General features: G+C 52.1%; 2 protein-coding genes and 1 long non-coding RNA gene across 5 annotated transcripts; 1 reads left to right on the plus strand and 2 right to left on the minus strand.

Annotated features, from left to right (window-relative positions):
• Window positions 1–1,989: 1,989 nt before the first annotated feature.
• Window positions 1,990–15,794, minus strand: ESYT1 (extended synaptotagmin 1). 2 transcript variants are annotated; one of them, XM_043890185.1, is made up of 31 exons: window positions 15,303–15,794; window positions 13,727–13,768; window positions 13,422–13,556; window positions 13,241–13,314; window positions 13,051–13,123; window positions 12,807–12,896; window positions 12,540–12,595; window positions 11,846–11,969; window positions 11,582–11,758; window positions 11,377–11,459; window positions 11,032–11,080; window positions 10,818–10,904; window positions 10,623–10,715; window positions 10,326–10,397; window positions 10,068–10,154; window positions 8,799–8,948; window positions 8,168–8,320; window positions 7,854–8,030; window positions 7,616–7,698; window positions 7,443–7,491; window positions 7,019–7,108; window positions 6,797–6,883; window positions 6,473–6,544; window positions 6,288–6,374; window positions 4,360–4,500; window positions 4,138–4,283; window positions 3,934–4,032; window positions 3,723–3,854; window positions 3,540–3,645; window positions 3,139–3,188; window positions 1,990–2,964 (listed from the first exon to the last, which is right to left on the minus strand). In XM_043890185.1, the coding sequence occupies exons 1-31, from the start codon at window positions 15,696–15,698 to the stop codon at window positions 2,925–2,927; spliced, it is 3,300 nt and encodes a 1,099-aa protein (XP_043746120.1). In that variant the 5' UTR covers window positions 15,699–15,794; the 3' UTR covers window positions 1,990–2,924. The 2 variants fall into 2 exon arrangements, with proteins under 2 accessions (XP_043746120.1, XP_043746112.1); XM_043890177.1 differs by having other exon boundaries at window positions 6,797–6,892.
• Window positions 15,430–17,600, plus strand: LOC122685510. Of its 2 annotated transcripts, XR_006338413.1 has the most exons (4): window positions 15,430–15,568; window positions 15,860–15,992; window positions 17,162–17,222; window positions 17,471–17,600. It is a non-coding gene; the product is annotated as an uncharacterized LOC122685510 (long non-coding RNA). The 2 variants fall into 2 exon arrangements; XR_006338414.1 differs by having other exon boundaries at window positions 15,860–16,149; window positions 17,162–17,594.
• A 1,918-nt stretch (window positions 17,601–19,518) lies between these two features.
• On the minus strand, window positions 19,519–22,396 carry ZC3H10 (zinc finger CCCH-type containing 10). The gene has a single exon (XM_043890218.1). The coding sequence runs from the start codon at window positions 22,394–22,396 to the stop codon at window positions 21,089–21,091; it is 1,308 nt and encodes a 435-aa protein (XP_043746153.1). The 3' UTR covers window positions 19,519–21,088.
• Window positions 22,397–27,835: the final 5,439 nt, after the last annotated feature.

Below are 27,835 nucleotides of genomic sequence, written 5' to 3' on the forward strand. Positions count from 1 at the left end.
CAGCAGAAAGGGAGGGAGCAACAAGGTTTCTTCTGCTGACGCTCCATCCCCGGGTGACTTCCTCTTACATCTCACTGACCACAGCCTGGTCACACAGCCACTCTTTAAGTTGCAGTGGAGTCTGGGAAAGTGAGTATCCAGCAAAGAGGCTTCTGATTAATCCCTTGGGGCTGGCACGCTGCCACCAAGAATGCTCGGGGGCCCTGTGTGTAGGGAAGAGGAGCAGATGGCCGTTGGGCAGACAGATGTGTGGCCCACCCAGTTAACTACAGCATGTTTGGGCCAGTAAAGCCACCGTCCAGGAGGGCAGTGTCCGTGAACATCGGCGGCAGCGCACCCGCGTGCTGTCACCTCTGCCTTTTCTCCGGACGAGGCATCGGGTCACGTGTGCCCGTCCCTGGCCAGCTGTTTTAAGAAATACCAAACCGGCATCTGTGTAATTGCTGTGTTAACCACCCTCAGTGCAGTTTATACAAGCGCAACAGTGTACGAAACTGTCTCATCTCACGTTTATCAATAATACGTAGATCAAAAAATATATATATAGATCAATAACCCTTCTCTTACGTGTCCTGAACTTGAAAAGGTTGGGGGAGTAGAGACCCTTCTGGGATGGGAGAGTCTGTGCCACGTCCTTTAGTTTTCTGGAAAGGTAATTACTTGGAAGAGATGGAACTAGGTAAAGAGTGCTTCTTAAAATCACACGTTTCAAGATCCCGGAAGCCAGCCATAACAGCAGGCCTTGGGTTACATGCCCAGTATCGAATAATAAGAGAGACCTTAGAAATATAAGTTCTTCTGCCCTGTGTTTTGGGGTTTTCACCCGTTAAGTTTGTGGGTTTAGGGAAGGGCAACAGACTTTTTTGCTCATGGCCAAGGCTCTTAATGTTGATGGCAAGGAAGTAGAGATGGCAGAACAATCAGTGAATACCAGGGATTTATTGGAAAAAAAAAAATTTGGAGCTGAGTGAGTTGATGGCACAGAGTTTAAATTTAGCTTTTGCTGGTAAGGTGGGTTTGGGCAACTCCCAACTGAGTTCTTTCCCTGCGCCTTTCCTCTCCTCCCAGTGGACAGCATCCTAAGGTTTCAGAGAAGGATGATAAAGCCCCCCGGAGGCAATTAGGAATCTCCAAGTTCCTATTCCAGTGACCCAATTTTCGGTAATTCCTTCTTCCTCCACCTCACTTTCCCTTCACATGGTAGTTAGAGGGAATAGGGCACAGCTTCTGTAGCTTGCATTCCAGGAAGGGCCCCAAGGGTGAGCAGCTTTGAATGCGTATAAAGTATTTCTCATGTAGCTGCCCACCAGGTGGGCCTTGAGCCCTTTTGGATGTGGCAGAACATCTCTGACTCTGTGCCGTGGCAGAGCTCCCAGGTTCACCAGCTTTAGGAATCCTTTCACTGGAAAGCTCAGACGATGAGAACGTGTAACAGACGTCATCACCATGGCTGGGAATGAATCTCACCAGAAACGCACAGTGAATTCACACAGGTCACATGACCACCCTCAGCACTACCAGCAATCTTGGCTGCAACCACAGTAGGTTCTGAACATTAAGGAACCTGACTTTATCTCGGAGGAAGACAGTCTCAGCTGCAGGGAGCTCCGGCCCACCTGTGCCTACCTCCCTACTCCTCACCCTCATGGAGGAACATGTCAGTCAGAAGCTGCCCCACGGCCTGGATCTTAGAGAGACTCTAGGAACCAGAGGTTCTAAGAATCTAACTCCGATTCTAAGCAGCTGCAGCGTAACGTCTTTGGAGAAGGTACATGCTGACTTGATCAGAGACGCAAAGGGAAAGACTCTCAGAGCCCAGTTCGGAGGCCCCCCAAAACTCTGAGAATAACTACAAGGAAAATAACTACAAGGTTCTAAGACTTGGAATCGTCTCTCTGATGAGGATCCACAAGCAACTCATGGACGTGCACAGTCCTTCCTGAGACTGTTAATAAGATAGAGCCATCAGTATTGAGCCAGGAGTCGAGGTTGATGTCAGCACTGCAGATGCTTAAATCAGCTTTTTTAATAACTGATAATCAGTTAAAAATATAAACAGACCTGATTTGTGAACTGAACAAAGGCTTTTGACACTTGGAATAAACACCTGATGGGTAGGCTGGATTCTCTGCCCTTAAGGAAAAGAGCCCCAGCTGGTTTGAGTATAAGGTTTAATGTAAGAGACGCTGGATTGGCAGAGTTGGGACAAAACCAGGAGATGCAGTTCTAGACAGTGACTGAATAGCCGAGGCGCCTGGACAGATTCTGACCATGCTGTCCTGAGTCCTCCAGAGCGCTCTGCATGCCCCGGCTAGAGGCTCACACCGTGACCGACCCTGGCCACCTGAAGGCTCTGATGAATCTCTTCCCAGAGCCATCAAGAGACTGGCTGGCCCGAGTCAACACAGCGGGTGTCATCTTCGGGACAGGCTTGAGGCAGTGGGTACGGAAGAGGGCGTGGGGTTGGGCTGGTACACTTGCCGCATGCAGGGGTCCAGGAGGCGCTCAGCGTGCATGCTTAGCCTTTCCTCTCTCCCTGACTGCTCATGTTTGGGAAGAAGGAGACCATCCAATCAAAGAAGAAAAGTCTTTCCAAAAGCTATATTTGGCGTAAGCTAATGCCACTGCTGGTGCTGCCAGTGGCCAGGCACAGAAGGCCCTGAGGAGCTGGGCGGGAAGGAGAGTGTGGGCGGGGCGGGAACAGCGGCTCACGGCCTGCCCCAGGAGCCCAGCAGCGTGAAGGCCGTGCTGTGGAGGGTGGCATACGGTCCTCCTCTTTGGTCACGCAAAGGCCCCGGCACAGGCCTGGGACGGGAGAGGGCTGAGCGGTGCAGGCTCTGCCCTCAGGCCCCATGCTTTAGGCTCATCGCATGGAGACGGTGACGCAGCAGGAGGCGAGGCAGTCAGGCAGACACCCCTGGCTCCTAGGAGCTGCCCTTGTCCTTGTCCTCCATGAGGTCATACCTGTGGGAACGAGCAGAGAAGGCTCAGGTGAGAAGATGACCTTCGTGTTCGCGTGTACATGAGACAAGGTCTCAGGGCTCTCATGCTCCAGATCAGCGGTTCTCAGCTTGGCTCACATCCTTTCTCCTTCCTCCTCAAACAGCCTGGGCCACTGCCAGCGCGTCGGGTACTCACCACTGGGCCGCACCCTGGGAAAGGTCTATCTCAGCAAGGTCCAATTGCACCTGTGTTGGAGAGGAGTCGGGGTTACACGTTACTTTTCATGTCTCCAAACACCACGCCCCAGCCTGTCAGGCTCCTGGCCCCAAAGCAGTGCGGGGGCAGCTGGGCAGTGTTGCTGCTGACGAGCTACTAAGCGCTGTCCGGCTCTGTGACCCCTGGGCCGCGGCCCGCCAGCCTCCTCTGTCCGTGGGCTCTCCGAGGCGAGGGTCCGGAGGGGGCTGCCACTTCCTCCTCCTAACTGGGCAGTGACATCAAGTGCATCTGTGCTGTGGTGTCCCCAGGTGCCGCCTCCCGACAGGGACCACGAGCCTTCTCACCCCACAGCTCTTCTCACCGATGCCCTGCCCTCTCACCTTCCCCAGCAGGTCGCGCTCTCTCGACATGAAGGAGGAGCTAGACTTGACAGACACATCCAGCCTTCGCCGGAGCGCCTCGTCCAGCGGCAGCTCCCACTCAAACCTGAGGAAGGACTGGGCGTCAGGGGCAGGGCCCTTCCCAAGCCTGCCGTCTCTTCCCTGGAAAGCCCACGGACTGACCGCTCGTTGAACTCAGGATTTAGGGTCCTCTTCTTCTGTGAGGTCTTCCTCTTGGTGCCCCGGTTCTTGTCTGGCAGCAGCAACAGTGACACGTAGGGATCGGGGGGATCCCGTCCGTTCTGTCGAAGGGCCCTGTGACAGGAGGGAGGAGGTGAGAAGGCCGCCCAAGGCGGGGACAGGTAGAACCTGGGGGGGACAGATGGGGTCTCACCGGCAGCCGTGAATGAGGGCAACCAGCTTTCGCTCTTCACTGTGGTACCAAACAGTCAGTTTCAGCTGGCCCAGCGGCCCGGCCGGAGCCTCGGGGGAACTATGGAGAGATGGAGACAGCGCTGGGGGCAGGCAGTGCCTCAGGAGTCTGTAGCTTATCCTTTACGTCCTGGACGGAGCCCGCCTTCCCGTCCCAGCACTTTACCTGTCACTGTGCGTTAGGCGCTGCCTGAGCTCTGGGGCTGAAGAGGTGACCTGAGGGAGTCCGCTCCAGAGCTCCAGTTCGCTCAGAGAGGAGGAGCTGTGGCTGTGGCTGTGAGCCTCCACCCCGGAGTGCTGGGACACCAGGATCTAGACGGACAGAAGGCGGTGAGCCACGCAGCCCTCCGCTCCGCCCCCCACGCCCACCACACCTCCTGGCACTCACCCCGAGCTGCGCTCTCAGCAGCACCTGCCCTTGACCGCTGCTGAGTGTAAACCAGCGGTCCAGGCAGAGCCGGTCAGCCGCAAGGAGCTCGGAGAGGGGCAGGGACAACGAGCCCAGCGTGCCAGTCCCTTCCCCCCGAACCTGCGAAGCAACAGGACTGTCATCGAGAGAGAAGAGAGCTCCTTGGCAGTCCAGTGGTTAGGCCTGGGCGCTTTCACTGCTGGGCCCAGGTTCGATCCCAGCGCAAGCCTTGCAGCATGGTCAATAAAGGGGGAGAGGTGATTTAATCCGGGCATCCCGGGTCCAAATGCTTGGACATTTGGGTGGTTTTTGTGACAGACTCGCCTTCGTGAAGGGCAGGGGAAGCTGTGGTAACAGTCGCTGCTGGCCCCATTTCCCTTCTTCAACCAGAACAGACTGTATGATCTTTACTTTCTCAGCTTTGATAAATTATCCCAGTAATAACTGCACAGGGTGGGGAAAAGAACAGTAAAAATGAAACTGTTTCCTGCCCACCCTACCCTCATGTCCACACTCTACCCCAGAGCTCTTCCTGTTTCTTTACACTGGCATAATTCTAACTAAACTAACATGCCCATGTCTCTATTTCATAACTTGCCAGCTTTATTATCTACTGATTCTCTGCTGTGCACGATGATTAGCTGAGATCATTTACATCTCTCCTCTACCTCTGTCAGCGTTGTTAATAGCGGCGTTACTTTAAGTTCTATTGGTTTCTACTCATGTAGTTCTCTACTTCTTGTTCTATCAACTTTGGAAGGTATTTGACTCCTTACTCCAGAAAGAGCCCGGCACTCCTATATTAACTCCCCTCGTCCTCTCTTCACCTCCCAAACCTCATGACTTTTTGGTCACCCTTCAACCCACTGAACCCACTGAAACCTATTTTCACTCCATTCCAGCTCCTGAAGTTGTTTCAGTCATCGGTGCCTCCTGGTTTTCAAAGTCAGTGAGTAGTTTTCAGTCATCTGAGTTTACCCTTCGACACCATCTGGTCACTTCCTGTGACTTCTGTGACCCAGCCCTTCGCAGCGAGCGTCGCCCTGGACTGCAGGCTCTGACGGCTCCATCCGCCCTTCATTCGTCCCAGCGCCCAGCGCATCCCCCCTTTGTCTCTTTCTGACTACACGTGCCCCGACTGCAGCTACCGCCTGTGGCTTGCTCACGATGCTCAAACAAGAGGGAGAGGAAGGAACCCCACGACGGGCAGAGATCTGCCTTCCTCGGGTGGCCCGCAGGGATCTCGGCTTCAGGAAGCCCTGCTCCGCGCACCCGTCCGCGCTGAGAACGCAGGAGTTAACGCACAGACTGCTCTTCGCTTCTCCCCACCCCCTCCCCCCCCCTCCCCGTCCGAGTCAGCCAAGCATCATCTGGCCTTTCTCAGTTCTTGCTTCAGTTGCTCTTAACAGTCTCTTAACTGATCCACCGGCCTCCAGTGTTGCCTTCCTCCAGCTCGTGTCTGACAGCAACAGTCTTCCTAATGTATGAGTCTGGATGTCATCTCTCATTCTTTCAAGTGTTTCCCTATGCCTTTAGGATAAAATCTAAATTCTCAACATAATTTTTAAGAACTCTTGTGATCTTGCTCCTGCCTGTATCCTTAATATATTATTTGCTTCCATTCCCTTCTTAGCCTGAAGGGTCCTCCTTTCCTTTTCTTGGTCAGGGCCTGTCTACCCTTAAGCTAAGGATGCCTTTCTTACTACCCACCCTCACCTTTCCCTCCTCCTCTTCTCCCCTCACTGCCTTCTACCTAGACAGCTATTCTCTGGTTATTTTTCTCCTGAAAGGAGTATGCGCTCCAAACAGCTCAGAACCACCTCTTTTATCTCTGCACGCGCGGTGCCTACTCCAGCGCCCGGGCTGTGGCAGCAATCTGGTAAATGTGGAGGATGAGTTTGTAGTACCTGCAACTCCAGAATCTCGGTGTTTGGTTTCCTGATGAGAAAGGAGGCGCTCTCATTCCAGACGGGGGTGGCCGTTTGGGGAAGAGTCTGGTGGAGAGGAGGGGGATCCTCAGTGATTGACATTCTCTCCTCTGTTCTTCTCAGCACCCCCATTCTTAGTCCTGCGGCATTTCCCAATACAGTACCTTCGTTTTATGAGACGTATCTCCCACAGCAAGAGTAGCATAAGGGCTGGGAGGCTTGGTACCTTTTCGGAGCTGGAAAGAAAATACTGGTCTTAAATGTGCCCCAGTTAAGGCAGATCCCCTGCCCCACAGCCAGCAGCCCATGTCCCTATTGCCGCTTGACAGCCACCACCATCCTGGCCTTGGGCAGACAATTCTTCCCATCCCAGTACCACCCTGGGAGGGAGGAATCTGGAGTTTACTACTCCAAGCACCCCAGAAGCATCCAAACCTGAGGGGTGTAGGAGGGCCAGGGAGCTGTGGGGCATGGGGAGCAGGTCTCACCGGCAGGTCCTCGGCCCGCTCCAGGTAGACAGACAGCAGGGCCGCCGCGAGGTCTGCACTCTTCTGGGTCTGGATCAGGCTATTCACCTGCAGCACCTCGGGGAGGACACGGGGACGGGGGTAAGGGACGCCCCGGAGGGCTGGCATACGCCTTGAGAGCGGGCAGAAGAGCTTCCTTTGGCCCACCCTGGGTCCTTTCCTCCTTCCAGCATCTTTCCTTACCTCTTCTAACTCGGCAGCAGTGGGGCGGGGGGTCAGACGCTCCAGACGCATGTGTAGGCGGCCAGAAGGGACATCCTCCAGGGTCAGCCACTGTGGAAGCAGGCAGGGTGAAGACTGGAGTGTGTGGGGCCAGGGACCACGAGAATGAGATGTGCAACTGGGTCAGGAGGGACTGTCGATTCTTTGTTTTTAATATACCATCTGTGGACCCTATTTGAAGCCTTTATTGAATTTGTTACAATATTGTTTTTCTTTAAATGTTTTTGGGTTTTTTTTTAATTTTTTTGGTTTTTTTGGCTGCAAGGCCTATGGGATCTTAGCTCCCACCAACAGTCAAGGCCATGCCCAGCACACGGAAGGTGAAGTCAACCACTGGACCTCCAGGGAAGTCCCAAGGGATTGCTGATGGTCGTTTCAGGCTCACCTCATCAAGGAAGCCACTGTTTAAGACTGTGGTGAGGCTCACTTTACACCTGCAGGGTAGAAAGATTAAAATTAAGGTCTGCGGTCAAAAGCCAAGTCTCTCGTCCCCATGAGGCCAGACGTCCTGGCCTGTAAGACCCAGCTTGTCTTCCTCGTCGGACCTCACCCTCTCACCTGCCCAGAAAGTCGTCCTTGTCCAGGTCTTTGTCAAAAACCTCAACCTCTAGCTCTTGACCTGGGATTGATGTGACGATCACCTAGTGGAAGAGAACAGTAGAATCATTTCCTTTTCTTCTCCGAATGACTGGATTCCCCCTCCAGTCAGCTGAACCCCAGAAGTTTTCTGGACCAGTTTCAGAGGTGGCGGAAAGATGGGGCAGGACTGGAAAGAGTTCTAGCCTTCAATTCTGACCTCAAAGACCTCGTTCCAGCGGGGATTGAGATCTTCCCGAACAACACGGCTGCGGAAGCTTCGTCCTGCCAGCTTTAGTTTGACATAGGGGTCTGACTTGCCCTTCACTAATCCCCCCAAGAAGCGGTCTTTGGCAATCAGGTCCTGGGCCTCTAATACATGGATCCGAAGCACATTCTGCAAAAGGGACAGATGGGGACACCAGATGGCAGTCAAAGAGAGACACCGGTCAGACCCAGTCTTGAAACAGGTTTTGCATGTGTAGAGGACCACAGTGGGCAAACAGACGCTAGTCCTATCCGGTACAGACTTACCTCCGTCCCAAAGCTACTGTCAGGAGTGGTGTGACAGGGCCGAGGTGGAACATCCACACTGCTGCCTGCCTGTGGGCTCTCGTCCAGGTCCCAGGCCCCAGGAGTGCCAGGCACGGCCGGGAAGCGCACTTCCGACGTGTCCAAGTACAAGAGCTGCGAGGGCAGAGTGCTTGTCGAGTCAAAGGAGGCATCTGGCCACCAGCAGGCAAGGTGTGTGGGGCCTGGCAGGCGGAGCAGGGGCTCTGACCGGGAAACTAGGTCCCCACCTTGGCTGGGCTCATCTCTGGAGGGTTCCCCTCCACACTCACCCTACTCTGACACCATCTCTTCCCCCAGTCAGAGCAACAAACTGTGTGTGTGTGTCTGCTAAACGCTCCCACATACACTAGCTCATTTCATCGCAAAGGATTCCCTTTCCTTTTTTTTTTGGCTGCATGTTCCCAGACCAGGGACAGAAGCTGCAGCCCTGCAGTGGCAGCGCAGAGTCTCAGCGACTGCAGCCAGGGAAGTTCCCTTTCTTTTTTGGGTGTGCGTCTGCTGAAACCCACGAGCGAGCCACCTTTCCTTACTCTAATGCCACAAGGAATCCACAAGGCCCTTCTCCGCCCATAGCACTGTCTCCCCTCCATACCCTCATGACGAGTTTCATGTAGAGACGGGAGTTTGGGCCGGAGCTGCTGAGCTGGAACCACTGGTCCAGGGTGAGCTCCGGGGCAGTCAGCAGGCGAGCCAGAGGCAGGGTCAGTGCCCCTAAAGTCAGAGCCCTGGAGTCATCCTTCACCTGCAGGCGCAGGAAGAGGGGATGGGGAGAGAGATTAGGGGGAAGGGGTACACGATGGAAATGACGACGCGGCCGCAGCTTCACTCTGAGCCAGTCACAAACCTGCTCCGCTCCGGGCCATCCTTTATAGTCCTCTGTCCACTCCATGGTCCCTGCCTCCTCGCTCTTTCTGGTCTCCTTACCTGGCACGTTCTCATTCTGCTCTTCTCTGCCTATTTAAATCCTGATATTGCAGCCCCTCTGAAAATCCTACTTCTGTCACAAAGTCTCTCTAGTTACTCCAGCCATCCTAAGCACCATACTTTGGGTATTTGACTCCCACTGGTTAATGTTGAATCATCTTGCCTTACATGTGTTTGCCTCCTCTATGAAACTAGCCAGTAAGTTTCATGACAGCAGATACTATGTTCCATGCTTTTTCTATGACCTTAGAAGTGCTAGATGTCTGGGAGGTTGGGGTTGGCACATATGCACAGTACCATACTGTGATATAATCAACGAGGGCCTGCTCTATAGCACAGGGAACCATACTCAATACTCTGCGATAAATTATATGGGAATAAAACCTGAAAAATAAATATATGAATATGTATAACTGAATTACTTTGATGTACATCTGAAACACAATGTTGTTCTAACTCCATACTCCAATATAAAACAAAAAACTTTTAAAAAGAAAAATATGCCAGGAAGAAAATGCTAGGTGTCTAACTAGTGCTCAATATGTTCTTCCCTTTTAAAAAATATTTTTTTTGAGGCATAATTTACAAACCACAAAAAATCACTCATTTGAAAGTACACAGTTCTCAGTTATAAGAATGAGCCTAGAGAGGTGGGTGGGGAAACGTGGAGAGTGTAAGAGGTGCAGAGTCTCGTAATGGACTGAAAATAGAGACCATGGAATCCCCTGGCAGTCCAGTGCTTTGGGACTCCATGCCCTCATTGCAGAGGGCCCAGGTTCAATCCCTAGTCAGGGAACTGTGACCTGGAAAGCCACACAGTGAAACAAACAAACAAAAAAACCCAAGAGAAAGAGATCAGAGGAGGAGATGCAGAGAAGAAATGGCGCAGCCCCGAGAAGACAGAAGAGCGTCCAGCGGGAACCGAGGCGACTCTCACCTGCACGTCAAGATCCTGGCTGCGAGGGTCTTGCAGGAAGAACCGGAAGGCCTGCTCCCACACCGGGCAGTTGCTGCTGTAGACAGCCTGGAGGAACGCAGGACTCGGTCAGGGGTGCACGGCCCAGCACCGGTTCTGTTTCTCCAGAAAACCCCGGCCCTCACGGCGGCCTAAAGGGAACACTTCATCCCAAGAATGGTCCCCCCTCCTGTCCCCCACACGAGGCCTCCCACACGGCGCCCTCGTCCGGGCCGTCACCTTGCTCTCCTGCGTCACGTCCTGGGTCGACAGCTGTACCATGGGGTTGGGCTCCTTGTTCCCCTTCTTCAGCTGCGGGTGGCAGAATGCAGAAGTCACCATCTTGGTGGCTTTGTGTTTCAGTGAGGAAGGTGGGCTCTCATCAGGGTCTCTCCCCTGAGGTGCCTCTGGTCCCTTCTGCGGAGTCCCCATGTCCACACGCTGCTGCCACCGGGGCAGAGTGGGCAGGGGCCAGGGAGGGAGTGGAGTGCTGACCCCACGGCTTCCTGCGCGCCCGCCCTCAGGAGCCACACTCACGGGAAGATCCTGGGCGCGATCCAGATAGACAACTAAGATGGCAGCCGACGGCGGCTCCGGGCGGGAAGACACTCCGCGGTTCCACTGCAGGATCTGGCCAGGGGTAGCAGCGGTCAGACCTCCGTCCACTTAGGCCCCCGTACTGCTGGTCACCCATTTCTGCCCTGCGAGCTTCCCGTTCTGCACATTAGTTACCTGCTCCAGTTTTTCGGCATCTGGCAGAAGGGAAAGCCATTCTAGCCTTAAGTGAACTTGGCCTTGCCCACCTTGAAGAGGGAACCACTGGAGGGAGAGGTGGAAGAGAGTGAGGAGAGATCAGGTACCCACCCAGCTTCCTCCCCGCCAACACAGTAACCACTGTCTACACAAGGGGGGCACCACCCTCCACCTTCCTCTTCTCCCAGCTTACTTCATCCATTACTCCAGCCTGCAATACTTTCCCTACATCCAGCTTCATTCTGGGCGGGGAGTGGATGGTGGTGGCAATGATGGCAGTGAAAGGGAAAAAAGAAGACAGTGTTACAATTAGCAGAATGTCATTCGTTGGCCCGCTTCTCACCCAGAAATAACTGGCAGATCTCAGACTCCCTTCGTACACTCAGGAGGTATTTAAGTATGTGTGCATGGTGGGGATGAAGGGTGGAAAGTTGGGAAAGAAAATGATTACTATTCCCCTGGCCTGGAAAAGGATTATAATTACCTCTGGGATGTCAGTGGCCCTGGGTTTAGATTCCTAACGTAGGCAGAGTCTCACCTGCCCAAAAAGTCATCTTTGTCTGGATCCTTGTCAAACACCTCCACCTCAATTTCCTGTCCTGGGACCTCATGCACCATCACCTGAAGAATACAGAGGGATAAGGGTCTGCAGGTGAGCAGCATCCCATCAGCATCTTCTCTCAACACCTCCTGGACTTCCCCACCTGACCATGCCCCCACCCCCAACTCCTTGGCTCTCCCACCTCGTAAGTCTCTCCCCACTGGGGGTTGAGTTCCTCATTGATGACACGGCTGCAGAATGCCTGGGTGCCCACTCGCACAAGCGCATAGGGGTCTGACTTGCCCTCAATCAGGCCCTTCACGTATTTATCCTTGGAGCTCAGCCCTCGAGCGGCCAGCAAGTGAATCCGAACTATGCCCTGAAGGGGAGGAATCAGATTGTGAGAAATTAAAGACCCACCGCAGGGTTCCTGAGTGAAGGCTCTATCTGGGGGGAGAGGCCGTACCCTGGGAAGAGGGGAACGCAGCTGGGCCACATCTTGAAGGTCAGGCACGAGGGGCACCAGTAGTCGGTTGGGCAACACAAGGAAGGCAGCGATGGAGTCCATGATCATGGTGTCAGAGAGGGAGCTGAACAGGGGAGCGGAAACGGAGGTGAGTGTGAGGGTCCCTGTTTCCCCACCCCCAAGAGAGACCTACAGCTGGAGGGAAGATCTTTCTTGAAAATACGTTTCGCTACCCTTGCCCCTCATTTCCCACCTCCTGCTCAGCCCCTTCCTCGCTGCCATCCAGCTCTTTTTTCTCCCTTTGTCCCTGGCTGAGGATCCTGTAGCCCTCTTCAATCTCTACCAAAATGCAGGCCCCACAGGAGAAAAACCACACTACGAAACTTCTCAGGAGTATTTGTCTCAGCTTCCCCAACTAGGGTCAAGGCTCCTGGAGGAAACCCGCTGCATTTTTTTTAATATTTATGTAGCTGTACTGGGTCTTAGTTGCGGCACAAAGGATCTTTAGTTGTGGTATGGGGGATCTAGTTCCCTGGCCAGGGATAGAAGCCAGGCCCCCTGTGTTGGGAGGTCGGACTCTTAGCCACTGGACCACCAGGGAAGTCCCCCAGCTGCATCTTTCACTGCTCTGTACCCCTTAAATCTTCAAATCAGGGTTGGAACACTTAGCAGGTGCTCAGTAAGTCCTTGATACCTGAGTCCTGGGATATCCAGCAGGTTGGTCATCCCTGTCCAGTTGATATCCAGGGTCTGGAAGCAAACAGCAGAGGGATCAGGACACAGCAGGTGGGGGGGTCATGCCCAGACAACTGTTGCCAGCACCCTGCCAGTTCTCAGCCTGCTTGTCAGTTCCCTCCCCCCTCCCCCATTCCCCACTGGGGAGATCGAGGTGGCCATCCTCCACCTCCCAGTCCTCTCTGCTTCCCCCATTTCTCTACCGCTCCTGGATGTCTTCTCTTACCGGGCGTCGGATGAAGAACATCGACACAGCCCCCACGATAGGAAGGTCTCCCATGAGTGGTTCGAGAATCACCCGTAAGATGCCATGTAGCTGGGGAAGAAAGAAATGAATAAAGCCTTTCCTCAGAAAAGGTCTTTTTTCCCTCCCAGACCTCCCCAGCCTTGGTTTCCCAACCTCCCACTTCCGCCATCTACTGAAACTCCAGACAAAGGCTTCCTGTGGAGTCCCCAGGCATCTGCCTTACCTGCATGCCCTTGACTCCTGCTTTGCAGAAGTATTTCTTCACTTCCACATCAATCTGAACGTCACCTACGTAGCTGGGTGTTGGGGAGAAAGAGAACAGGGGGTGAGTCCTAGGCTGAAGTGGGGTGAGGGGAGTCAAGAGGTCAGAGTGCCCGGGAAGGGGATCCGGGAGAAGTGGCAAGGAGCAGCACCTGATGTTCAAGTCCAGCAGGATCTGTTTTTTGCTCTGACCAGTGTGAACCTTGACTCCAAGGATGCGCAGTGGCTGTAGAGAGAAGAATGCTCGAGAGGGGAGGGAGAGACCCCCTTAGGCCACCTGCCTCCCCTGTCCCCATCTCTTCCCTTCCATTCCTTCCCCTCCTATACAAGTACCTTTTCACCCAGTTCCACTCGTGTAAAGGTAAATGTCTGCAGGTGGGGGTTAGATCCTCGAACAGCTGGGGCCACAGTTTCGGCGAGAAGCTTCTCCATATACTGGCCCAGAAAGGGCCAGACCTGGGCCACCATCTGGGAGAAAGGGGGCTGGTCACAGAAGAGCCCGCTTTCCCTCTGCAGACAAGTTCCTCCAGCATCCTCCCCGCAGGGAGGCCAGAACTGAAGTGTGGCAAGGTCTGGCAAGATAAACGAACCCTATTCTCCCCCTCATGAAAAACAAAACCAGGACAATCAACCCTCACCTTATTGAGCCACTCAGCCTTTTCCACATCTGGGAAGCTGACCTGGAGGTGGAAAAAAATGGAGATAGTGGTGAGCACGATCCTTTGCTTGTGGCTTCCTGCTAAGATGCCCACTGAGGAAACTGAAGTGGACAGGGCCTCCGCACACTCAGGGGCTGGGGGCGGAGCTGTGTGTCCTGGGGATCTAGTCTTCCGCTGGGCCACACAAAGTTGCTCTGCAGATAGCTCCAGGGTATGAAATGATGACAGCTGCTGAGGCGGGAGGAGGAGGGGAGAGAAGAGCACATTCTTTCTGGAGGGGAAGGTCCTGACCAATCAGAGTCTGAGGAGGAAATCCTGGGATCTGGCTCCTTTTACCAGCCTTCCTTCTGCCCTGGGAACCACTGCTTCTACACCAGAGGTGAAGCAGGAAGCAGCTCCTGAGTTAGGGAGGGGCCAGGAGAGCTGTTTGGGCCCAGGCTGGTGTCTTCTTTCTTTATAATCAGTCTGACTCCTTTCCTGGGAAGGAGGTACACCTGTGCTTTGTACTGGGGGAGGAGGAGGGGGAGCCGCTTTAGGAGGAAGATTAATTCCTCTGATGAGGAGGAGGAACAGAAACAGCTGCTGCCTGGGCTCCAAGGCCTGTGGGACCATTGCTCCCCCTTTCTCCTCCCCAGTTCAGAGTCTGGGAAGCATGGCTATGTCTGCCAAGTGTCAACTTTAATTTCCCCTAGACGGGCACCTCTGCTGGGAGGAGCGGGAAGGGAGGGCCCAGGAGAGGCTGGGTAACGGGCTGGGCACCTGCAAGACCTGAGAGAAGCCATCGGGCCCCTCACCACAGCAGAGGGGGCGAAGAAAACGGGTCCTGGCTCCAACCCAGCAAGCGCAGCCCGCAGTCCGGAAAAGGGTGGGGCCGGCCAGGGGCGGTGGAGTGTGGGCAGCGGGCACTGCAGAAGTCGCATGCGCCCCCCCCCCCCCGCCCCGCAGCACCCCCGCCCTTTGTCCAGCAGCCGCCTCCACTGCTCCGTGGCCCAGCCACCCCAGGCTGAAAAGAAGAGGGTCGGAGGGTCCGTCCAGGTGCGGGGCCTCGACTGGGCAGCGCTCCCAGGGCGGGTCTCGGGGTACTCGAGGATAAGAGCGGGAAAAGGGAGAAAAACCTTATGGCCTTAAATGGGTATTTAAAAAAAAAGTCTTGGGGAGGACAGGAAAGAGGAGGAACCCCTCTGAGCGGCCACCGGAGCGGGGATGCCCAGCAGCAGCGTGAGTGGCACCAGAAACAAGGAGGGGCATTGGAATGGTCGTTTGGAGGAAGAGCCACGCCTGAGACGGGCTTCCCAGATGTTATTACTGTTCTTGCCTAAGCGTGGAGGAAGAGGTCCTGATTTTGTGGAAGAATCGGGATCCAGGCGTGCGGAAGGGGGTGGATAGTCGCTCCCAAGAGTGGCGCGTCCCAGCATGCAGGCGGCTAGCGGGCCAAAGGGGTAAGTGGGGCTCATCGTCCCAAGGTGAGGAGCTGACTTTAAGGATAGGGAGAGCCCTCGAACTGAGGCGCTTAAAGGGGGCTATTCTGTATTGAGGATTGAAGGTGGTCGCTCACCCAGGCAGGTAGCTCTCGATGGCTCATGTAAAGAGTTTTCGCCGTAAGCCGTTCTTCATCGTCCAGCAGCTGCCGCGCGACTCGAAGGCTCCGTTCTTTCTCCTCGCGAACCCGGCGCCAGCCCAGATAGAGGGCGAGGCCGAAGAGCACAAAACCCACGCTGAGCCCCATTGCCCCGGCCAGGTACACCGGCACTAGAACCAGCAGCCGCCGCCCGAACGAGCTCAGCACCGCCAAGGCCTCGCCCGCCGCTCCTGGGCCGGCAGGTTGGTCCCCAGAACTCTGCTCTGGCTTTGCGTGAGCAGCAGGGGGCTGGTCAGGGGGCTCGGAGGGAGGGTAGGGCTGGTCCACCCGGCTGGGGCCGGGGCTGGAGCCGCTTCCAGGAGAGGGCTCCATGCTGCCACCTCAGGGAGGACCCGCCCAACCCAGAGATCAGCTAGAGGTTGCCTAGTTTTGCGACTGGCTCCCCCTCTTACAAACCATAAACCCCAGGGTGGGGGAGGGGATTTCAGGCCACGCCCCTCCGTTCTGACTATTTGGGTTGGTCCGCACCGCAGAGACGAAGGTGGAGTCTAAAGCTCGGAACCCCGCCCCGTTCCGCGAGGAGGGGGAAAGGGCTCGGGAGAAGCAGGACCTTGCCGATTGGACCTGAGTGCCAAGATGGGCGGCCCGGGATGGCGGGAAAAGGAGGTAAAGGCTAAAGACTAGCATGTGATTAGTTAGAAACAGGAGGAGGCGTGGCTACCATTTAAAGAGGAGAGGCGGGACCAGGAGTTCCCCACGTGGGATTGGCGTGCCTGTGGTATGACGTCATGCGGAGCGCTCCGCTAATTACTCGGCTTTAGAGGTAGATTGAGTAGCGAAGTTGAGGGGTTGTGGAGGGTGGGGATTTCCTTCCACTCTATTCTGACAATTTGGCAGAACTTGGTCTGGGGTTCCTACGTGTTAAATTTGTCTCCTTTCCCTTGTTTTCATTCTTTAAGCATGCCTTATCCTTCCACTTTTTTTCTGGCTGTCCTTACAAAAGGAAAAGGAAATTACCCTATTTGGAATGAAAGTGTTCCGTGACCTACCCTGTCTATCTTGTTCCCAGTCTTCTGCCTCGTCTATGCAGTGTAATGACAGCCTCTGGAAAACAAAAAACAAAAAACTGGAAAGTCTGAAAATTACAGAGTTTAGATAATTCAGACTTCTGGCAAGGGGCTGGGGGGGGGGGGGAGCAGGGTGAATAAGAAGTGAGGTTTTATCTTTAGAAATCTCCAAGTACGTCCATTCTACCTCCAAGAATTAGTCATCTCTATTTTAAAGAGATTAAAACTAAACTGGATCCAAAGGGAGGTGGGGGCTCAGCTGTAGCAGAAGTGATTATATTTTCCAAGAATTCCTGAATTTGAGGAACCGCTAGGACACTAAAATGGGTAATCAAGAGTAATGAGACAATTCTGTTTCTCATTTGCCTGTGTTACACGGAAGGTGTTTAGAATATAGTCAGATGTGGAACTCAGTGCTACATTGCACTGTGTAGGTTTAGGAATGAAAAAATTCAGGGTACACTGATGAGGACTCCTGTTACCAGTTAACTGGACTTAGAGTGTTGTCTAGGGACTTAGAAACTGGGCTGATTGGAAGCCCAGGAGAGACGGATTGGCCATGATTACTTTTTAATGCAAATATATGTGGGGCTGTGTTACTGCTTGATTTGCAGCTGTTAAATTTTATTTAGCTCTGCAGGGCATAGATTTCATCAGGCTATGTTTCATCAAAGCTGTTTAAAACTTATCCCTGCCCACCTTCCTCCCTTAAATTTTCTCACTTCCCCTTCTCTTTCTCTGAAACAGTAACTAAACTGCTTCTTTCAGTTTGCAGAACTGTATAAAGGACAATTTTCTATCTATGTTCTCCATATCCTGAGATGAGCAGGTATAAAAGGAGTTCAAGGGGTTATTATTTCTGATTCCTTGGAGGAGGTAAGAATGATTTGTCTGCCCACCAGCTGATGAAACAGAACCATAGCAGGAAAATGTATGAACATCCTTAGAGGAAAACCTAATAAAACTAAAATGTGCCAAATACTGGAGTAGAGGGAAGGAGTCCCTTAGGCTGGGGGATGAAGAGGGTGACTTATGGAAGTTCCTTTCCAAACTTTTCCCCTTTCTCATCCTATCCAGATCAGACCCTCCTACTGAAGACAGTATGTGGAAGACAAAAGCTCATCCTCAGGAAGGTCTCTTCGCAACTGGCACCCAGGAACCACAGAATCAGCAGCTGCAATGCAGGCACCAGAACGAGTAAACAGGGGTGGGTCCCCACCCATTGACAATTCTGCTGCCCAGGTGCCACCTGGTGGTGATATGCAGTAAGCGGGTAACAGGAAAAAGGATGGCCATTTGTTAGAGGAAGTGTCTAAGGGAGGAGTGCATTGAGACTTCCTGGTTTTGCATTCTGCCTTTATATGTAAATTACAATTGCCTCCCAGGGTTGGAAGTGGTAATCTGGTCCCAGACTACTCTTCAAGATGGCAGTGGCCACAAAATTTGAGGGAACTTCCTCTGTATTATTCCTTACAAGTTACTGGAAGGTAGTGGTCCCATTGTTGGATGGTTCTATTATTAGCACTTATCTTATGCCAAGCTGGAGCCAGACTGCCTGAAGAGATTCGTGGATCCATTCTTTACTAGTTGTGGAACCTTGGGTTGAATACCTTCTTTAAGTCTTTCTCCTCTGGGAAACAAGTACAATAATAATGCCCATTGTGTCAATGAAATACAGCATGTAAAGTGACAAGCACAGTGCCTTGGTTTATATTAAGTACTCACATGTTAGCTGTTTTCTAGAACTCTCCGCTTGTGCAGCAAGACAGGAACTTTATTAGGTAGCCCTTCAAATATCTGAAGACATCTATGGGGTCTATCCACAGTCTTATCAATTTTTTTTCCCAGATACCCCACTGGTTTGCCAATGGCCCTCTGTAAAAACTATTTAGAAGAACACACAATACTTTAGAACTGACTCCTGTCAGACAGACATGGTACAATTACTACGTTTATAATGTGCAACTATGGTTTTTTTTACCCTATGGAGCTTCTAGAAAGATGCCTACACAACAGGCTTGTAATATTAACTGACATATTATAAAGAATAATATTTTAATTTTTCTGCAGCCAGTTGGAAGTCCCATGTTGTTCTCATGTGAATTATTGCTAATATAGAGCTCTACATTTGTTTCTCAGGCAGGTTCAAGTAATTTTTAGGGGCAGAGTCAATCGAAATTGACACTTCAGATTAGTCAATCCAACTTACCGGCATTTCCAGTATTACTTAGAATTTCTTTGTGTTATGTTAGTGAGTAGGCTTTTCATATTTTTATACAATGAAAAAAATATAGCCCTTGGGTATATCTCTAACATGAATGTGCCCATCAACATTTACTAGGCACAAATGTTCAGTTTCGATTCCATCAAATTCTACTATTAACTGACCCATAATTATTCTCTTATCTGCAATGACTTAGGTGAGAAAGAGGAAAGCAGTTTCTGACATCTGGGAAATGGCTTGACACAGCTGGCCTTTGGAATTATTAGGGGGCTGACCTGGGTTTACAGGTAGGTACTGTTGGACACAATCTCACAAAACACCAACATCAAACAAGGGCACTCAGTGATTGTGATGAAGTGAGGCAAAAAAACAAAAACAAACCAAGATCACAATTTTGTTTAAGCGCTAAACAAGGTCAGTGTGCAAACCTTAAACGGCAAACATTCCCCTCTCCCAGCTAATGACTACTGCTTCATTACTTATTGCAGTTTCAGCTTCACTTTAGTCTGTCCTTTTTCTAGATAAGATACCCAATCATAGAGTTTTCCCTGCTTCCCTAACAGCACCCAGTTTAGAGTGAAGCTCTATTTCCTTGAACCTTCTCCAAACTCAATCAAAGTCCAAGTCCTACAGGTCCTTTCTAACACCCTCTTGCAAGACACACATGGTTCCACATGGTACCCTCTCTCCATCATCACAAAGAGCGTTAAATCCACCCAACTTACTCAGCTGTAGGTATATTCTTGGTGGTCTTTAGCTGGAGCACATTAGAAAATACATACAACATCTACAGTTTCCCAAATCTACCTCTTTAGAGATACTTGGCAAAAAAATAAATAAAGTTAGCTCGTCAGAGTTTGGCTAGGATGAATTCATGTTGGTATCTATGATCACATTTGTCTAAATGCTCATAAACCATCTCTTTAATAATCCAGAATTATATCAGAAAATCAACATTAAGCTTATCAATGTGTGGCTTCTAGAACCCACAAACAGTATTTCAGTATTTGCCCATTTCAGTCTTTTGCGCCCCCTCCCCTTTTTAAAATGACTGGCCTTGACTTAGCCCACCATCTCCAATCCCAGGATATACTGAATGACCCACCAAACAAGAGCAAGAGGTAGCACGAGATGTGATGGGGGAAGAATAAGCCAGGATCACTTTCTTTACCCCCAAATCCACTGTCCCATTAGACTATTCCCCTGAGTTCTTTCCCCTACACCAGCCATGAGCTGAGGAGGAACTGAGGTTTGGCTACTGGGACCCTTGGCCTTACTGACTCTTAACTGGATTTAAAACTTCTATGGTCCTATGTGGAAGCAGAGGGAAGTAAGGAATGAACCCTGAGGCTTATGTCCCCAGAAGAACTCTCCTTTCCCCAGCACCTCTTAAGCCTTGAAGGCTTAAGGCGCTGAGAACTGAGAAAAGGATGCGGTAGGAGGGATGCTGCTGTCAACGACTCAGAGAGGAACTGCCACCTGCCCTGCCCTGTTGACACATATCCCAGTCCCATTTCCCAGCACATCCACCCTTAGTACCTGCCCCCAAATGACCCTGGGAGCCCTGGTTACTAAGGCAACCTGGGAATAGTACATGCAGACAGGAACCAGAATGGATGGGACTGTTTTTAAACTAGATGAGGTGGCTCCAATGGTATTACCCCATAAAGTACCTTCCCTGAAGCCCCATCTGATCTTGCTCTGGGCCCCTACCCTTCTTCACTGGCCTTCATCCATCCTCACCCAAGCTCTGTGAGAGTGGGGTCTTTATTCCATTTTGGCATGACATCTATTTACTGCTCCCATCTTCCACACAGGATATCTAAGCAAGTTTTCACTGCCTCCTTTGTCAAAAATAACTTTTTTTTATTTCTTTGGAACGTGGTTGGCCCTGCCCTCTGGATGTCCAGGTCAAGCCAAGGTAATGAATGCTCCCCTAGTCTCTGGGCTGGAGTACTATGGTCCCCATCTTCCCATGGGCCCAGGAGCAGTTCCTGTATTATCCAACTCAACTAGGCCCCAAACTGTCTGAAGGCTCCTATCAGGCCTTCTCTCCTGGCCACCCACTTCCTATTCTTTCCTGGCTTCCCCTCTGGGCAGGGTATTTTTTTCTTCCAAAGCCAGTGCTGGAACCTGTGCTGTGCAGAAAAGAGGACAAGACCAAGGATGTCCCCCAAATTCCCATCAGAGGACACACAGCCCCTCAGTCAGTCCTTCATCTGTTGCCCTCGGTCTGTACTCCTATGCAAGCCCTCTGAGGCTTGAAGAAGACGGACAAGAGGACCCTCATAAAAGGTAGGTGGGAGAAAACACACCAACCCAACCCTTTCTCAGAAGCAAACTCCTCGCAGTCTCTCATCCTAGTTCATGAGTGAGCCCCTAGGACAGGGCCTTGGAGGGCTAGGCGAGTGGGTGAAGGCCCCTCGACTCCAGCCCGGGAGACTACACCAGGGGAGTGTCCGTTAGCCCCATCAGTGTGGCATGGCTGTGATGCGCATGCTCTGGGAAGCGATGGGGTAAGTCACCATGGGGGTGGTGGTGTGGCTCATTGTGATTCCTGCCAAGGGCTGGGCCATCGACACGGCCACGGGGGCCACAGGAGCCACGGATACAGCCACAGGAGCCATGGAGACAGGTGGGGGTGCCATTCCCTGGGCAATTGTTTGAGCCAGAGCAGCTGACAGTGGCGTGATCTCTGGGTTCAAGTGTGGGGGTGGGGGTGGTGGAGCAGCAGGAGGTGCAGCATTAGTTGGGGGAGCAGCCGGAGCTCCAGCAGGGGCCACCAGTTCTTGCTGGGACACGGGGCGAGGCTGCAGGGCCTGGCTGCTGAGAGTAGTGTGAGTCTGGGCAATGCCGTGGTTAAAAGTGGTGACAGTGCCCACCGTGGGGGCCAGAGTCTGTTCAGTTGCTGGTGCAGTGGAGCTCAGGGTCATGACCTTGGCCTGATTTCGGAACTGAGCATTTTGTTCCAGCAGTACCTCATTGGTAGCCAGCAGGTTGCTGACCTGCTTCTTGAGCTCCTCTACCCGCTTCCTGAGCATGGCATTCTCCTCCTCTAGCAGTCTGCACTCCACCCCTCGGGGTGGAGCCAGGCTGTAGTCATAGGATTCAAAATGGGGACCATCTGGGGGGCAGCATCCGCCTCGCCGGCGCTTGGGGCCTGGTTCATGGTCCTCAAAGCCCCTGTCAGGGAGGTCGTAAATATCATAGAGATCATGACGTCGTCCTGGGGGAACGGGGCCTGTTGAACCCCCACCACCAGTGCCGCCTCCACCCCGAGCATCAAACTCAAAATCCCGTTGCAGGTGACGGAACTTGCACTTGGCTCCTCTCTGGCAGTCACCCTTGAGAAAGTCACGGCAGATGGGGACCTCCTCCTTCCCATTTGGGAGGTCAGCTGGTGACAGGCCTAGGCCGGCTGCCACTTTCTGCCTCAGCCTGGGGGGCAGCTCTCCTGTCTTTTTATAGCCATCCTCGTCCTCCTTGGAGCCATGGATGAATCGACAGTTAGGGCGGCTACACTCCTTGTTCTGGAAGTCATGGCAGAAGATGAACTCGTTTTTGCTTACCCCCAAGTTGGACACCTCACTCATGTCTGGGTGGCGATAGCGGCAGCGCTTCCCTCGCTTGCACACATTCCTCAGGAAGTCTCTACAGATGGCATCTGAGCTGGCCCCGCCACCACCTGCCCCTGTCCCACTGGTCTCCTCGCCGCCACCGCCTCCAGGGCCTCCACTGCTGCCGCCAGCGCCATTGGCATAGCTGTCCCGGTCAGGCATCCTGGTCCCTCCCAACTCGGGGCTTTCTTCCTTGTCTTGCCACTCTTGGTGACCGCTAGGAAAGAGAAGAACTGTGTCAAACTGGAGTCCTCCAGAGAGGCCAAACTCTTCCTGACTATCAGGCAGGCAGTCCAGCAAGAGGCAGGCCAGAGGGACAATGGTACTGGAAGTGGAGCAGCTAACGGCTGAGCACCCTGCCTGGACTGGCTGGCTGATCAGAAGTCCTGCCCAGGCCCTGGTGCTCCTGGTCTGTGGCAGAATGATTCACACTTGCCTGGCTGATGGAGCAGGAAGAGAGTTGGGGTGAAGCCACCTCATATAATGATGACATGCCAAAGAGGCAGAGGGAGAGATTAGTGTTGGATTTTATTTCCCCTCCTGTACTGACCTTATTAAATTTGTGGAAGCAAAATTAGAACTGCTGTCAATGTCTGATCAGGCTATGAGAAGACTAGCAACTGTGGCTAAGATAAGCTGGTGAGCTACTAAGGGCAATGGATAATGGGATACTGGTGACATTGCTTCCCTGACCCCCTCTTCCATGGGATGTCAGGAGAGGACTTTGTGAAGAAACAGATATCCTGACCCCAGGAAGTCCTGAGTAAAGAGACTGGTATCACCACCTTGAGGGCAATATCTAAACTTGTCATTTTTTGGAGTTCTCTCCCAGATTACCACTATCCTCAACTCTAGGATGGTCAGCCCCCTCCCCTCCATTTCAGGGGAAGAGTTCGACAGCCAGAATCTCCACTTATAGACCCCCCAAAGGACAAAACCATTTGTGGCAAGATCAAGGCAATAGAAAGGTGTTAATTTCACAGGAACAAGTAACCTGTCTTTCTTCACTCTATACCCCTCCTACCCTCCATGGGAAGATCTCACTGACATCAAACCACACCATTCCTCACCCCAAGAAGATCCTCTTTATTTATAGACTCTATAAAAGCTTTTTAAGTCTCCTCTTGCCCAAGCGATCTCAGGAATGTCAGTCCACTGCCCTGGTTCTAGCCCTCTCCTTTCCCCACCCCCAACAAGACTAGGAGTCCCTGCTACCACGTGTCTGACCTAAGCCTTTCCTAAGCAGTGTTCAGGCTCCCCCTGCTGTTCAAATAGGAAAACTTCATATTGTTTCCCCTTGGGTATAAGGGAATCTTTACAACTTCTTTGGCCTTCATGGCCCCCAACCACCCAGTCTGTTGCCTTGACTTTGCTTTCAAGGCAAAATGATCCCGAAAATATACCGACTGGATCACAGGCCAGAGTTGCAAGAGAATCTGTAAAAGAGAGGTCCTCTTCCTCCAAATGGAGGTAGTCCCAGAATAGTAAAAGCAATCAAGGAAAAGAGTGGGAAAAGAAAAGATAAAAACTTTTACTAAAAGGGAACTGACCTGCTGAATAATAAATGGCATCTATCCAAGCCTGACCCATGTTACAAGTCCCACCAGAAGCAGATAATCATATCTGATACTCTTTCCCCACCCAACTTTCCCAGGATTGCGTGATACCTGAGGTAGCTCAGGTGAAGTCCGGGGCTTCTGTGGGTCTCCACCTCCACATCACTGCTGGGTTCTGAGCAGGAGAAAAACAGAGACTTGGGTGTAAGAAGGGGTAAGAATGGAGAACTACAGGGTGGTTGCTGCTCTAAGAATGAAGTCTGACAAAATGGAAAGAGCTCTAGGCGCTCCAAGATTTCCTTCGGATTCAAACTGAACTTCCCCTGTCAAGGGGAGAAGCTGCCAGTAAGAGTAGTATGGGACAGAACTAATTTGGAGAGCCTAGGAGAAAGAGGTGGAAAACCAGCTCTGAGTGAACAAAGGGTAAGGGACGCTTCTCGAGATGAAGGAGAATGTAGGGATCAAAGCCCAGAGTCGGGTTGGGGTTAGGAACTCCGAACAGGGAGCCGTGCAAGGGCTGCGACTGACAGTGCAATGGGACGGCGGGTTAGACTTGGGGGCGGTGATTATGACGCTTCTCAACACCCCAGAGTTTGGGGGGAAAAAAGTCCTAGGAGTTTCCCGGAGCAAGTGTTTCGCCTGGCAGGTTCTGTGCAGTGCCGCCGGAGCTCCGCCGGGGACCATATGAATAGGACACTAAGGGAGCACGAAGTGAAGCGGGAAAGGGAACTCCAGGTGACATCAAGCAGAGGGGATGGGCAAGAGTGTGACGTCACGGAGCTGGCGTTTGCTCGCGAAGCGGGGTCAGTCAGAAAAGGGGTTCGGCCCTACGACGTGAGGAACAGCCAACTCGGTCCTGGGGGGCCTTGTGTAGCCCGGCCGAGCCCAGCCGCTGGGCCGGCCCCGACTCCTCCCCTCCGGGCGCGGCCTCCACCTAAGTCTCCCGCCTCCCTCACCTGCCGCCGCCGCCGTAGTTGCTGCTGCCGCCTGCCGGTCCTCTAGCTTCGACAAAGAGCCGCCTACCCTATCGCCCTTCCGCTTCCTGCGGAAGAAATGACGCTCTAGCTACCAGACCCGGAACCACACTCTGTGGTGTGCGAAGTACTTGCGCGATTAGCAGCAGGAAGCTCCCAGCAAGCTTTGCGTGTCACCATGACAACGCGACCCAACGGCAAAACGCCTCAAAGTGGAACTCTGTAACGTGGACCTAGATAAGAGCGGACCTGAGGGCTCCTACGCCCGCGAAACCAACTTGAAAACCGTCCCTGGAGTTCACGCCCTTTCCAGGAAGTAAAGGCCACCCAATACTCTAGCAGCTCCTAAGACCGGAACCCACACCTCCCCGCCCCCCGACCTGTAGATATAAAGCTTGACTTTTTCTACAGCAGGGAGTAGACAGACTGTACTGCTAAGAGAATCCCCAGCCAGTGTAACCAGAAAAAACCACATAACACACAAATTTTTTCTTCAGCTAAGACAGCAAAAGAGATGATTTATTGTACACGTTACATTCAGCCACAACTGAGAAGAGAACTAGTCCATAGTTATCACAGGTCCAGGGCAAAGGATCAAAAGGGACGGCTTTGATACGAGCAAGGTAGGTCTCTCAAAGGTGGTCAAGGCGATCAGAATGGCCATAGATGTTCCAGATCCATTGAGAAGTTCTAGATAGTAGGCATGCAGTCCACAATTTGTACCAGCGTCCCTGGCCTCTGGCTTCCCTTGTTTCTGCTTCTGTGGCTTCCATGGGTGTACAAGTTTACTTGGACCTCTGCCTCATCTTTCTTCTTTTGCGCTTCAGCCTGAAAACCAGACATAAGAATACACCTCGGGCCCCACAAACCCGAGTTCAGTCTTTCCCTCCAGTCTTAAAGGTGCACCCAATACAAGGGACAGGTAAAATCAACATTACGATTCTGTCGTCTTCTGCCCAATTCATGGCATTGGCCAGTCAATGCTCATAAGTTGTTGGATTTCTAAACCAAATGTTCGTCCCAAGTTTTGTCCACTTTGCTCCACTCCCCGCCTCCACCCCACAGTACTAACTACGTCCCAGCATACCTGCGCATTCGCTTCTTCCTCCACTGGCAACCGATTATAACCAAGGACAGAGAATAAAACAAGATATCATTAGTTTCAGTAACAAGTTTAGATAGAGATATGAAGAACACTAGAGGAGGCTTCCCCGGTGACTTAGAAGGTAAAGAATCTGCCTGCAATGCAGGAGACTCAGGTTCAATCCCTGGGTAAGGGAGATTACCTGGAGAAGGGAATAGCAACCCACTCCAATATTCTTGCCTGGAAAAGTCCATGGGCAGAGGAGCCTGGCGGGCTACACAGTACGCGGGATCGGACACGACTGAGCGACTAACACTTTTGCAACTTTCATGAAGAGCACTATTTACAACCGGGTAGATTCTTGACCAAGTAGAGGGCTTAGTCGCAGTAAACCACATCAACAATCTGTACTGCCACCTGAATCCCAGACGTAAAACCCCGAATCCTGCCTGCATGAGCTCTCTCCCACTTCCAGCCTCTCTCGCCACAGAACTTAACTACTACCTATTCTGCTTCTCCCCACAGACCTTACGCACCACCTATTCTGCTTCTCCCCAAACTATTCTTCCTCTCCCACTAGCTCGTGATCACAACCTGAGGACCCGGCGACCCCGGAACGATGGCAGATTTCCCTTGCCAAGGTCTCCCCTACCAACAGCCAATTCTTACAGCTTTAGCTCCCTGGCAGGGACTGCTTACCTTCGCTCTCATGGCGCAGAGGTTTCTACGGGTAAAGAAAAAAAGTCTGCGGTTAGTTTGCTGTAATGATGGTAAGTGCAGAGATCAGATGTTTATGGATTGTAGTCGGAACACGAACACAGCCATCAAACACTCACCTCAAAAGATGGCGCTAAGGCCGAGAGATCGCTAGGGGCCCGCCTACGGATATTTAAAAGAATACTCAGTGTCGTCACTTCCGCTTTATCGCCCTGCCCCTAGGAGGGCGAGGCTTCTCAAGGGGCGTAACAATAGCTTTTGGCAGTTCCCTGAGGTGTGAAGAGTGATTAAGCTGGAAAAATTCTGTTGGAAATCAATATTTTGATGTACAAGATTCCTCTCACCTGTTTTATTATGAGGATATAGTATTATTTAGATATGAGCACATATTTCCAATAAGAGACCTAGAGGTGCAGACGAGCAAAGGGTAGCTACTTCCGCCTTCCCTCGTTGCTTCATGGGAGTTGCAGTTTCCTGGAGACATCCTCCATTTTACTGTGGATCCAAGCGGACTGTACAAAAAGTCTTCATTTGTTTTACTGGTTTGCTGCTGCTGCTGCTAAATCGCGTCAGTCGTGTCCGACTCTGTGCGACCCCATAGACGGCAGCCCACCAGGCTCCTGTCCCTGGGATTCTCCAGGCAAGAACACTGGAGTGGGTTGCCATTTCCTTCTCCAGTGCATGAAAGTGAAGAGTGAAAGTGAAGGCGCTCAGTCGTGTCCGACTCTTAGCGACTCCATGGACTGTAGCCCACCAGGCTCCTCCGTCCATGGGATTTCCCGGGCAAGAGTACTGGAGTGGAGTGCCATTGCCTTCTCCGTTTACTGGTTTACCTTATTTATTAAACTAAATATCTGCAGGTTCGATTTTGGAACTTCCAAAGGTTCTAAGATTGCAGAACATTGAAAAGATATAAAGCGGGGAATCGAGAAAGCTGTTATACTACAAAGAGACCTTTGTTATTGTTGAAGATAAACTTTTTCCTAGTCAACTGTGGTCTTTCCCTACAATGCCTGAGGCAGAATGTCATAACATTCCTGGCCAAAATGCATCTTATTGAGAAAATACTTCAGTGATTCTCCCTCTGCATAGTGTATGTAGTAAGTCGCTTCAGTCGTGTCAAATTAACGACAGATCTAGTTAATGGACAGCAGGAAAGCCCGATCAGCTACATGTATATTTAGGCACGAATAGTATTTGGTGATAAGACAACTTCCCAGTATCAAGATATGGTTAGGTCAGAAGCACCCAAAAAAAGACACCGTTAAGA

Source organism: Cervus elaphus, chromosome 3 (assembly GCF_910594005.1).
Source record: "Cervus elaphus chromosome 3, mCerEla1.1, whole genome shotgun sequence".
NCBI lineage: Eukaryota > Metazoa > Chordata > Mammalia > Artiodactyla > Cervidae > Cervus > Cervus elaphus.

What these genes read in the sequence shown, in the direction of transcription:
- ESYT1 (XM_043890177.1), bottom strand. Translation starts at nt 15,698, where the DNA reads ATGGAGCCCTCTCCTGGAAGCGGCTCCAGCCCCGGCCCCAGCCGGGTG. An exon ending in TGTTCTTCATCCGACGCCCG is followed by an intron (nt 12,596 to 12,806) that starts GTAAGAGAAGAC and finishes GTTTGCTTCCAG; the next exon opens with ACCCTGGATATCAACTGGAC. An exon ending in AGCGCGACCTGCTGGGGAAG is followed by an intron (nt 3,189 to 3,539) that starts GTGAGAGGGCAG and finishes TCTCCAACACAG; the next exon opens with GTGCAATTGGACCTTGCTGA.
- ZC3H10 (XM_043890218.1), bottom strand. Translation starts at nt 22,396, where the DNA reads ATGCCTGACCGGGACAGCTATGCCAATGGCGCTGGCGGCAGCAGTGGA.